At 38.5% G+C, this 12,731-nt stretch overlaps 1 protein-coding gene across 1 annotated transcript; it reads left to right on the forward strand.

Annotated features, from left to right (window-relative positions):
- Nucleotides 1–894: 894 nt before the first annotated feature.
- si:dkey-29p10.4 (tripartite motif-containing protein 14) lies at nucleotides 895–12,314 on the forward strand. The gene is made up of 7 exons (XM_041796486.1): nucleotides 895–1,193; nucleotides 1,884–2,839; nucleotides 2,964–3,059; nucleotides 4,817–5,065; nucleotides 5,176–5,198; nucleotides 10,952–11,106; nucleotides 11,267–12,314. Exons 1-7 carry the CDS (start codon nucleotides 944–946, stop codon nucleotides 11,809–11,811), a joined length of 2,274 nt encoding a protein of 757 aa, XP_041652420.1. The 5' UTR covers nucleotides 895–943; the 3' UTR covers nucleotides 11,812–12,314.
- The last annotated feature ends 417 nt before the right edge of the window (nucleotides 12,315–12,731 follow it).

The raw sequence follows: 12,731 nt of genomic DNA on the forward strand, positions 1-12,731 counted from the left end.
CCCTTTTAATGGAAACACACCTTGAGTAAAAAAAAAAAAACAACAACAACAACATGGCAGGTAATGTGCATTTGTTCAAGTCCAAGAGCCCATGCATTTATAAATGTTTGCAGCCAGAATCTCTTGTATAATACTGGAATTAAAATACATAAAAGGTAGGGCTGAACGATTTGAGAAAAAAATCTAGTTGCGATTTTTTTTCCCCCCCAGTTGCTACTTAATATGCGATTATTTTTATGTTCCTCATCTTATGTATTATTCAACAAACATAAGCATAAATTATTCTATGTTATAACCAACACAATATAAGATAAATTAAATTAGGGATGAAAGATTTGAAAAACAATATCTAGTTGAGATTTTAGCTGATATAGCAAATTTGACATTGATTGCTATACTGAAGGGATGATAATTTTTAAAGATATTTTCATTTTGATTAAGATAAATTTATATACACGAATTGGAAAGGTAAGATTTTAGTAAACTATTCTGAAAAAAAAGACACTCGAATGTGCAGAATTTGTAGAGCATTAAATCTCTTCTGCAAAAAAATTGTATCAAAATGATATTTTGACAAATTTCAGATTTGAGAAGTACTGCACCGTCTGCGATTTGAAAACTGCAGCAGGCCTTATTGCGATTTAATCTAATTTGCATACTTTTCTTGCATTTTCCACTTATTTCTGTCCTTTTCATTAAGTACAGCCTTGAGGATCGGTCGTTTTCCTTGAAATAGAAGCTATCTTTCACAATATATTTTATTTTTTTTATCGTGATGAATCAAATACCTCTGGCTTCGCCGCTGATCGATGTTTGTACTGTCCCTTTAACACCCGCTCTGCTGGGCGGGGGAACGGGATTCAAACACTAAACCCCGCCCCCTCCTCTGTGTCCCGTCATCATCGCGGAAACGAGCACAAACAGCAGCAGCCAGAAAAACAAAATGGGAGCAGTGCTGGACACCCCAACGAGGTGTCCTCTCTGCAACGAGCTGACCGGTGAACCCGTCACTCTGAAATGTAACCACCAATACTGCCAACGATGTATCGGAGACTTGTGGAGTGCTACCCCGAACGGGCCGTACCACTGCCCGGAGTGGAGGTGCAAAACAGTGTACCAGACTCTACCGTTTGGGAACACTTTGACACGGCCGCCAACAAACAGCCGCCGGGCTCAGCCTCGCAGCACCGCAGGTGACTTTTAAATATCACGTTAGCTTGGTTACGGTCATACTGATATTTATGGATTGCGGTAATAAGGGTTCAAAAGTAGGCGCGTGACGGTGTCAGTGGCAGTTTGTGCTAACGTATCGAGCGAACGTAAGTGGGTTCCTGCTGACGTGATACGTGAACGTTCAGCAGACTTGTGCTACGTTTTAAATAATAGGTCTTAAGTATTTCTTTGACTTTTACATATAAATTTTTCAAGAAAATAGTGTAGCCAACATCCTCTTGGGGAAATACTTTTTTAAATCAACAACCCTTATGGCTTTACAAAAATTGGTCGCATGAAAATCTATTTTAAAGGCACTTACTTTAGTTACGTGTTAATAACTACTCTCTTGGTTTTAAAGTGCATATTTAGTAATAATTGAATTAATTTGACATTCTGAGACTGAAGTTTTATGCATTTTAAACCAAATGCACAGTAAGAGTAAATGTCCCATTACTTTCTCTGTTTGTTAGTATGAGCACATGCTGGTTAAATAAGTTGTCAAAATTTTATTGAAAGTTATCTCATGTTTACATGTTAGACTGTATGGTGTACATTGAGATTTAAGTATGCCGGTCAGAGTGCAGCTTTCTAGTGTCTCTGTGGCTTACAGCTACAGGAGTCCAAAGTCAGCTCCCACTGACCTGCTTTACTCTGTTTTTGTTTTAAAGGTTCCCCCAGCAATGATGACACATTCATCTCAGCACTTAGACGGCCCTCACTCACCAGCCGAATACTTGGAAAGAGAAAGGCCAGCACGCCTGCTCCAGAACAACCTGACCCAAAGCGATCCACTGTGGAAGCTCCCTCTGAACAGCACAGTGACACTGAGACTCCTTCCACCTCCTTCTCTGGTAAAACTGATGCGGTAACAAACAAGAAAGTAGTGGGTCCTGAATCTTCACTGTCAGTTCAGGAAGAGGGAACATCTTCAAGTGAAACCTCTGACAGCCCCACAGCACCTTCAAATGATGTACTTCCTGCAAATGATCAACCTCATGACACTCCAGTCCAACAGAACAACGGTAAATCAGGGGAAGAAATCTCATTAGATGAATCAGACACATCTGATGAGGTAGATATTTGTGATTTGCCTCCTCTTGAGACCTTGAGGAAAGATACACCTGTTACAGCAAGTCATACATCACCAAAGAAACATGCCAACTCAGAGTCATTTTCTGAGGTCTCAACTCCAGTTAAAGAAAAAACTCCTGTACACAATACCAGCAGATCATCACCAATGTTCCCAAAACATCCTGCAGCTTCTCCTGGATCCCCAAGTGTTGACAACATATTCCCTAGGCTAGAGAGCAAAAATTCTAGTCCTGTACCCTGCCATTATTGCCCTAAAACTGGGTATCAGACCGCTGTGAAGACCTGTCTGGTGTGTGGAGCATCCATGTGTAAAGAGCACCTGCGGCCCCACCTAGATTCCCCTGTCTTCCAGAATCATACTCTGGTTCCTCCCATGGAAGACATTTCTATCTGGAGGTGCCAGGAGCACCAGGAGATAAACCGAATCTACTGCCGACAGTGTGGAGTGTGTGTGTGCACCTTGTGCACTGTCATAGGCTCACACCATGACCATGTCTGCATCAGCATCAGGGAGGCAGAGAGAGCGCTACGGGTAGGTAGAAAATTTATGGCAACATGTAAACTGTAGATACAATATAGCTGTGGTTACACTGAAGACTGAAATAAAATGTGATGTTTATACATATTGTGCTCTCTCTCTCTCTCTCTCTCTCCAGGGGAATCTGAAGGAGAAGATCAAGCAGCTACAGGAGGCTGAAGAACAAGTGAAGAAAAAAGTGTCTGAACTCACACAAAAGAAAGAAACCTTCAGAGTAAGAGAGCCTTCCTTGTAGTTCTTAGTGTATCTCATGCATTCATGTACATTTCACAGCATTACAGGTCAAGTAGTGAATACATTTTCATATGAATAGCTTAGCTGCACATATTAGCCCCATTTACAGTGATGATTAAAGTTGTGATATTAAGGCCCATGTGACGTTTTGCCCCTCATGATAAACATCCCAGAGTAAGAGGGACAAGGTGATCCAAATCTGTGCCTCCTTTGGAGGTAGTGACAGGGGCGGTCCTCCTCCTGCAAGGCTGAAACACAATGCAAAATGACAGATTTAGGGGGCATAATTGTTTTTCAGGGCTGATACTGATTATTAGTGATTCATGAGACGGGTAATCAATATTTGGAACCTATATGTGTTCAGTATTACAAACAAAATGTAATTTATCTGACAAAAGTAAAATTGCAGGATAAAAAATAACACAGTAGCAGCAGGGAAACAAAACTTCTGGTTCATTAATGATATCAGAAAAAATGTGTTTCTTCCAATGTGTTTCCTAAAGTCACTTAGTACCAGTGGCAGTTGTTTTGAAAGGAATGAATCATCAACTTTGTACGTGCTGCTTTGTTTTTTGTTAAATCAAACATCTAGCTGATAATAATTGTAAGCTGAAAGGTATGAATTATATTTTCTGTAACACTCTGTACTCATGGTGCTAATAACTAGAAACAGCTCAGTAAATGTCTCTAATTATGGTGTTTTAAACAAACTGTTTGCCATCTAAATGCATCATAAATGTGGATCTTTTAAAATATATCCATTATTTATTTTTTAATAATTTGAGATTTACCAAACTTAAAGAGATGTTAACTTAAATCCTGTATATTTATATAGTTCACACATTTAAAGAGAGACAAGTTGGTGAAATAAAAAATTAAGTAACTCCACACAATCTTAAAAAACAGAAATATTAAAACTTTGAATGGGCTCTAAATCTTCTCTAAAGTATATAAGTTCATGCCCCAGTTTGTGATGCCGAAAATCTTAGATTTTCTTTGTTTGGATCTTAAAAGTTTGACTTTTTATTTAAATAAAATAGTGCAGCTTCTCTGAAATGCAGCAATGTTTACTTGGTATGGTGCCAAACCAGTAAAGCAGATTTTCCTAAGTTACATGATACAGTTATTTAGACGCTTGTGCCAGATTGTAATAACTCAATTCAACAAAATAATACGATGCTGAAAACAGATTTCCTTGACACTTGTGACATGGGTGTTGGTTACAAGAATGGATGTTAAATGAAACAAAACAAGAAGTTAATGGTGCGAAGGAGAAGATGACGACAGCTGATAATGTCAAACAGCAGAGAGAGTTAAAGAGAGAAGTTACTTCAGTGATTGTGTGAACAAGAGCAAGCTGACACTACATTGCAGCAAATAAATATATGGTTTACCTTTTCAGAGGCATTTTATGTTATTTAGTTTGTCAGATGTTTTTAGTATTGAGCCTGGGTAAAAGATATACCTGGTACATGTAGACTGTCATTGTGAGTTGTAGGAAAAGTCAGAGAGGTTGTTTAAATTGCGATAATTCAGATTCTTAAAATTTATTGCTTGGTTTCAGAAATATTTACATTTCAACAGTGATTTTAAGTTCGAGTTTATTAAGAGAATATTGATCATTTTATAAAGATTCTCATATTATTGACCATTGATTCCTCTCTTCATCTACATTTGAACGAGCCTCTGTGGAATCAACAGTCTTGATTATAAAATGATTTAATCTTGTCCGTCCAGGTGTTGCTGAGTGACGCTCGAGCAGGGGTGCAGCAGCATTATGGAGCCATCAGAGAAGCCCTGGAGCAAGAAGAGGAAACAGCTCTGAATTGTGTGTCTCAGGAGGAGAGCCGGGTTCTGGGGGGACTAGAGGAGAAACTCGGTCATCTTCAGAGCTCGCTGCAGTCCATTCAGAAAGGCCTTCACACACTGGAGGGGCTGGCTGATACAAAAGGAGACAAGCGCGTTCAGGACCAGGCCTTCATTATGGTGTGTTGGATGTTAAAATCACAGCCTATTTTTGTTGGTAAAAGTAAGATCTACTGTCACTGTCACTAAACCCTCACCCAGAGAAATCTCTTTTCTTTCTCACTTGACAGGAGTACAGCAAAGTTGCCCAACTGTAAGTAACTTCCTCTTAACTTTGATCTTTCTGTGTGTGAAATACTGCTTTGTCAAACTGCTTTAGTAGACCAACAAGATTGTTTAGTTAGTTCAGTTTATTTTTTGGAGACATGTACAGCAACTTAAAAAAGAGAGAAAGGAGAGAAAAAAAACGAAGCACAAACTACAAAATGTACTCAATGAGATGCATGTACATCAGACATTTTACATTTAAAAACATCCGTTTCTGCCTCTATTCACAATGTAGCAGAATTAAGCTGATTCCACTGCAGAAGAGATTTTAGAAAATAACAGTAGTACACCTTTAAAGCATCTGTCTGCATCCATACCTGTTACTGTAGATCGTCCATATGATTCACTGCAAGGGGTTTCTTCTTAAACTGCCTGTTAAATCTGGTGACGGTATATTTAGTTGGTTGTCCAGAGTAACAGAAACACAAATCCTCAAAGGAAATCCTGCAATTAAATTATATTTTAAGTTGACTGGATAGATATATGGAGGCTCGAGCATAATGACTAAACAAAACAACCTGCATCGATAGATCCAGGACAGGTAATCTGTCTTTTGGAACCAGCCACAGACATCTTCTATCCTTCGCTAGGCCATGCACACATTAAAAAAATATGGAGATTTCATCTTGACGGATATATTAAAAAAGCTTAATGCTGATTGGGTAGATAAGAAGTGTGGATAAGATTATTGTGCATATTTTTCTTGGAAGTTAAAATGAATTGCCTTTCATTATAATGACTACTTTTAATAAACCAAGTAAGCTGTGAGTTTGTGTAACTTCATTAGACCAGTGCGATTTGGCTTGTGGTCTTCATCAGGATCATCAACAAACCCATCATGAACATCATTTAACAGTAGTTTGAAATTACAAAAGAAATGTAGAAAAATCATGAAGGTACAAAAGTGCATAAATGTAACCAATTATACATCCACATAGATGTGTCAGCCAATAAAATAACAGCACCCGTGGGTTGCTTAAATGATCATGTGTCTTTAGACCAAAAACAAGAGATGATGTGTTTAGGTCAATAAACTAGGAAGCAGAAACCACTGAGTGGAGTTAGAGCTCATGCTAAAGCCATGGAAAGTATGAGTTTACTCATTTATCAGTCCCTCCAGGATTTTCCTGTGATTGTTGTGACCTAAAAAAAAAGGCAGAGTTAGCATCTGAAAAACTTTCAGATATATTGCAATGTTTGGATCTTTATTTCTTCAACAACATTGCAAGGGCATGTGAGTAGTTGCAGCTGCTTTTTTATAGTCCAAATAATCGTGCCAATAAAGCTCAAGAGTACAATAATTCTTATAAAACATGAATGGAATTTAGGATTGGGGGTGATCCTTTTTTAATACCGTAAAATCTTCCACAAATTTTCCTGCAGTTTCAAGTTTTACTCCCATGTTATTAAAAACCACATTATTCAAGAAACAGTTCTGGCCTGTTTCATATAGTCCTGTGAGAAATGTGTCTTGTGCTAACTCTAAAAACAGCATTAGTAGACTTACCATTTCTTTTTTTGTGATCGAATTTTTTATTAGATTTTAACAAATTTACAATATACAACAGAAATAATATCAATAAGAAACATACAGAAAATAAGCATATGAGAAATACCCCCATCCCAGAAAAAAAAAAAACACCTGTTCCTTATGTGTACAAGGATTAATAAGTAGCAATGTAGGAAGACATATGACAACTTATGTTTGTATACCAGGTTATAGCAAGTGTACTACACAGCTCCGACCTTTCCAGCACAAGTTCTCTATCAGAGATGTACAAGTATCTTTGTCTCCACATTCATACCATGGATCTTGTGGGTTAACAGGAAAATAACATTGCTCAGAACAGATTACTTATTAAAAAAGAATTCACTTCAACAGCTCTTTTAGAGAGTCGGCTGCAGAGCACCAACTATGTAGACTAGTCTCTCCAGCTCCATTTATGCGAGCTGTAGATAACTCCAGATAGATAACATCCAAAAAAGTCAGGACCCATTGTTTGATAATGAGGGAGCGGGGTGGTTTCCACCTAACGGCAATCATCCTTTTAGCGGCTGTCAGTCCAGCTAATAGTACTCGCTTTTGGGATTTAGTGACACTGAGTTTTGTCAGATCATTCAGAATTAACACAGGCACAGTCACCGGGATAGATACTGAAAGCAAATTAGAAAGGAAGGCAGCTACTTTAGACCAGAAGTGTGATACTGGGGGACAGTCCCACATTATGTGTAGGAAAGTTCCAGTGGACTTTAGAGTGCAAAGGGTACACAAGGGATCATTTATCATCTTCATACAAAATAGTTTCCGAGGTGTCAAATATGTTCTGTGAACAAAGTTAAAATGAATCTGTTGGTGATTAGGGTTGCAGGAGGCCTCTTTTATATTTGCCCATATCCGCTTCCAGTCAAAGTCCTGACTCAAATCTGGACAGTCACGCCTCCATACACTATCCATAGGTAGGTTTTCATAGGAAGTCTTGAGAAAAAATTTATACAAAAAAAGAGACCAGACCCCTGGATTTACCTAGTGTGGTAAATAGTTTATAAATTGGGTGAGTTGGTAAAGATTGCTGCAATGGGATGCCATACGCCTTGAGAGCTGATCTTATCTGTAAGTAAAAGAAAAAAGATGAACCCGGAAGGTTGAACGCATCTCTAATGTCTTGAAAAGAGCACAGACCTGTATCATCATATAATTCACCTATATACTTAATGTTACAATTACTCCAGTGAGAGGATGAGATGGGCCTTCCCCCAATCAACAAGTGTTGGTTGTTAAATAATGGCGAGAGCTTATGCCATTTGCATGAGATTTTACAGTGTAATTCAGCCAAGCGCCAGGTTTGAATGAGATGAGAGATAATCGGGCCAAATTGAAGCTGACATTGCTTGCGTGATATATTTGAAAAGAGAACATCTGGTAGGCTCCATGGTTGTACAATATTCTCCTCTAAGCTGCGCCAGGAGACAGATATATTTGGGTTAAACCACACTGAGAGTGGTCGCAGAACAAAGGACCAGAAATAAAATTTGAAATTGGGCAGTGAAAGCCCACCATCCCCCCTCTCCCTTTGCAAGGTGGATAGTTTTAAGCGGGGTCATTTAGCATTCCAAATAAACTGTAATACAGGAATGAATTTTATTCCAGTATTTAACAGATGGAGGGAGTGGAGTCATGGTGCTGATAAAGTTTATTCTTGGCAAGATATTCATTTTGACTACAGAAATGCGGGCTTGAAGAGAGCAGGGGAGGTTATTCCATCTGTCAAGATCTGATTTTATTTTATTCATAACCTCTGAATAATTGTGAGACACAATACGAGTCAGAGATGGGAAGATATCTATTCCAAGATACTTAAAGTGCTGAACAATAGGGATATCGGCTGGATACTGCAGCTTTGAAGCTGCATCAGTTAATGGGAGAAGGGCTGATTTAGACCAGTTGATCTTGAAGCCGGAGAGCTGGCCGAACTCCTCACATACAGATAGTAACCCTTGTATTGATTGGGCTGGGCTCTCCAGGAATACCAAGATATCATCAGTGTATAGCGCCACCTGTTGGTCAGTGTTATGGACAGAGATAGGATGTATATTATCAGAGAGTTTGATCATTTGAGCGAGAGGCTCAAGAGACAATGCAAAAAGTGACGGACTTAGAGGGCAACCCTGCCGAGAGGATCTGGTCACGGGGAAAAGTAAGGATGATAATTGACTTACCATTTCTTGCAGTGACACTAGAAGTGATTACAGTCAGATTCAGATTCTCTTTATTGTCCCACAAGGGGAAACAAGTTTTGCAGTTGGAGCACAGAGAAAAACATACATAAACCAACATTAGCAGATTAATTACACCCAATTAAAAAGTCCGACATCAAAATTATTACACAATACAAGGAACATACACAAAATCAGCAACAAAAAAAATCAATCCAGAGCTCATACTGATGGAAAAATTACCATGAAGTAATGCAAAGTGCAATGAGAAAATGTGCAAATGATCAATAATAGTGCAAGAAGAACAAGAGCAACCTGAGGGCCATAAGACATGGAGTCTTTTTGTCTTCCTCACAGGCGCCCGAAAACAACAACCTGAGGGTAAAAGCTCAAACTTGCTCTGAAGCGAATGATTTGGAAAATCCAGTTCATGTCCCAAAAACTTCTCTGGTAAACAGAGTTGTTAGGACAGAAGATGAAATTAAGTTCCACAGCTCTCCTGCTGTGAGTTGAGCTTAAAAGTATTTCATTTATCATCACTAATTTACCCACAGAAAGAGGAAGTGATGCTTTTTTTATACCGTACATTGCAGTGTTAACTTTGGCAACAGTTTTAAAATTAGTTTTTAATCTTTGGTTTGAAATATTGGTTAATTTAAGTCACATTTTATCATTTTTACTCTTTGAAGTTTTAGTCTGGATTCAGTAGACAAAAACTCATTTTAGGTTTCGCTTTTTCTTTAAACAACTGTTTTATGAACTACTGGAATTTGCCAGCTTGTCAAATTAATGACCGTAAACCACTCCTATCAATGTACTCTTGATACTCAGTTTCATTTAAATTTAGACTAAAGAATACTGACATGCCTTGAATGCTCTCTCACCTCATTTTTGCTCGTGTTATCACAAATAACAGAGAAATATTATGAGTTATGAATATCCAACAGCCCAGCACTAACATTCAAGTCTTATTGAAAAATACTAAACTTGCTTTTTACAAGAGTTTTATTGGCAGATATCTATTTCAGCTAGTCTTCGTCATGTCTTCCTCATGGAACAGGGTAGTCTTCTAACATTTTTAGTCATAGTTTTAGTTGACAAAATTAAGAATTTAGGTCGCATCACAATGGGGAGTGGCTGTTATAATTGGACTCCAGGGGAGATCACTTTTATTGCATCTTCTAACAAAGGCAGTGGTGCTGCTGCTGGAAATGGACACAAAATTTTAAGGTAGTTGTTAACATGTGCACATTATAAAGTCAGATTTTATTTCATGAAAGCCATTGCAGCAATACTGTTGTAGCTATTTTTGAATAACCAGCTAACCATTTTACTGTATCACAGCCCAATCCTGATAGAGTTATTACACTTTAAAGTGCAGAGAACTCTGATTAATGCCAGTTACAATATCACGCTTCCTTTTTAGACTCAGAACAAAATAATAAATCTTAGAATAAAGAAATGTTGAACAGGTTTAAACTAAAGATCAAATCAAATTGTAAATCCATATCTTATTTTTTTTTATCTCAGACTTTTGGTCTTGACTTGCCTTTAACAGACACAACTGATTCTGACAGATATTTATGATAAATTACGCTCAACATTACTTTTTCTGAGAACCTGTAATATTAGGCACAACACTCAGATTCAGAAACTGTTTAAAGGTTAAATCAGTTACACCATGCCCAGTCTTTTAATTAAATACTTTAAAACCTTTGATTTGCAAGGTGGTGTGTGGAAAAGTTGCAGGGATTGATTGAATTTGGGTCAGTAGTTGCCATTTTGACATGGTAACTTCCTAGAGGGTCGATTTACGTGTTTGTCTCTGAACCTTTTTGTCACATTCATTTTGTTGTGCTGTATTTACTGGATGTTTACTGTAATTAATGAGTGATGCTGCAGAGTTTCCTTGATTTTCTTAATGTATTTTCTTTTGTTTTTATGTGTAACTATCTGTTCAACTCTATCAAGAGCCTTAATAGCTGTTTGTTTTCATACTCTATCCACTTTGTTCTACCTCATTAGTGCAGATAAAATGGGGAGCTCTGTGGACCAGTTCGAAGCTCCAGCAGAAGTGGATCAGGCGCGGCTGAAATGTCTGCAGGACTGGACTGAGAAACGTCTAGAGACGGTCGTCATAACCGTACCAGGGAAAGAAAGAGACCTCTACAGACTGCTGTGTAAGACAAGTGTTTCCTTGTATCCACACCTGTATCCTAGATTAATTTCATATAATTTAACCTAAGTACTGAGTGTGTTTTGTTGGCCCAAAGGTGTTGTTTTCAGTTCTTGTTAATCTTCTCATCTAAATTCGTTTTTACTTTCCTCTCCTTAACACAGATGGCACTGTCCCTGTCTTGGATGCAGACACAGCACATCCCAAGCTGCAGTTGTCTGAGGACAACAGAAAGGTGACTTACAGTGAGGCCCAGCAGGCCTACACAGAGCACGAGGCCCGCTTCAGCTCCTTCCCACAGGTCCTGGGCTCCTCTCCCCTGGAAGGTGGCCACTGGTACTGGGAAGTGAACGTATCTGTGGACGAGGGCCGCTGGAAGGTGGGTCTGTGTGAGGGTCAGATGGAGAGGAAGGGCCAAAAAGACAACTCTCGTCTGGGCTTCAACTCAAGCTCGTGGTGTCTGACCTGCGACAGGAGGAAGGTGGAGGCTCTGCACAACAAGGAGTCCACTTCTGTGGACGCAGATGGGCTGCAGAGGGTGGGAGTGTTCCTCGACTTTGAAGAAGGGGTTGTGTCTTTCTTTAAGGTGACACCAGGGGGCAGTCTCGCTTTGATGCATTCCTACAAGCACAGGTTTACTGAGCCTCTTTACCCAGCATTCTCGGTATCTAAAACTCACCTGGCCATCTGTGATCTGTTTCAGTCATGAATCATGTCACACTTGAATGTCACCTCTGCTGGAAATGTTAAGAAACCATGACAGCGCTGTGCCTTTTTTTGAAAAAAAAAAAAAAAAAGAAAAAAAATTTTATCTTTAAATGAGCCAATTTTAAATTACTCTTTAGCTCTGTCCTACACTGTATATAATGTGAAAACCCTCAGTGGGATTTTATATCATTTGATAATACTGGCTCATGCAAGAATTACACTTAATGATACAGTATTTGAAGCATTTACCATTTAAATTCCATATTTTATCAATCAGGGTTTTACATTTGATATATTTTAAAGCTTAGATTGTCTCTGCTCATTTAAGCAAGTTGCATTCTGCACAGGCCATGAATTCCAATCATAGTGGATCTGGAAAATATATTTCATATTTAGAACTGTGAAAAAAATGTTCAAAATGCTTTTAATTACCTCTCTGACATGTTTTTTTCCTTCAATGACTCTTTGTCTTGGTACAGCAATAAAATGTGAAAGCTTCAAAAAGTAGTAAAGTCTGCTGCCCTTCTTGTCATCATGCTTTTATACAGCAGGCTGTGTTTGAGTGTAAATACAAACAAAAGTGAGTAAAAAATGGGTGGGTTTGCTAACTTTGAACTCTCAAATTGAGCCCTTATTGCATTTGAGCTTTACAAATTCAAAACCTCACAGATCGATGATGTTACACAACAAAAAGTCAGATCTTATCAAGTGCATTTGCCTTGTTTGCCAAAAATATCCCATTACACTAAGGGCCACATTCACCCTGGGAGTCAAGATAAACATCAATTCTACGATAGCATAGCCCAAGAGAATATGGCTTGAATTGCTGGTAGTCAGTTTTAGAAACAGCAACCAATAACATGAGCGTGCTGGATACATCTCATAACAAGACACTAAACCTTTGAGATTTGCTTGTACACC

Source organism: Cheilinus undulatus, linkage group 9 (genome assembly GCF_018320785.1).
Source record: "Cheilinus undulatus linkage group 9, ASM1832078v1, whole genome shotgun sequence".
Classification (NCBI taxonomy): Eukaryota; Metazoa; Chordata; class Actinopteri; order Labriformes; family Labridae; genus Cheilinus; species Cheilinus undulatus.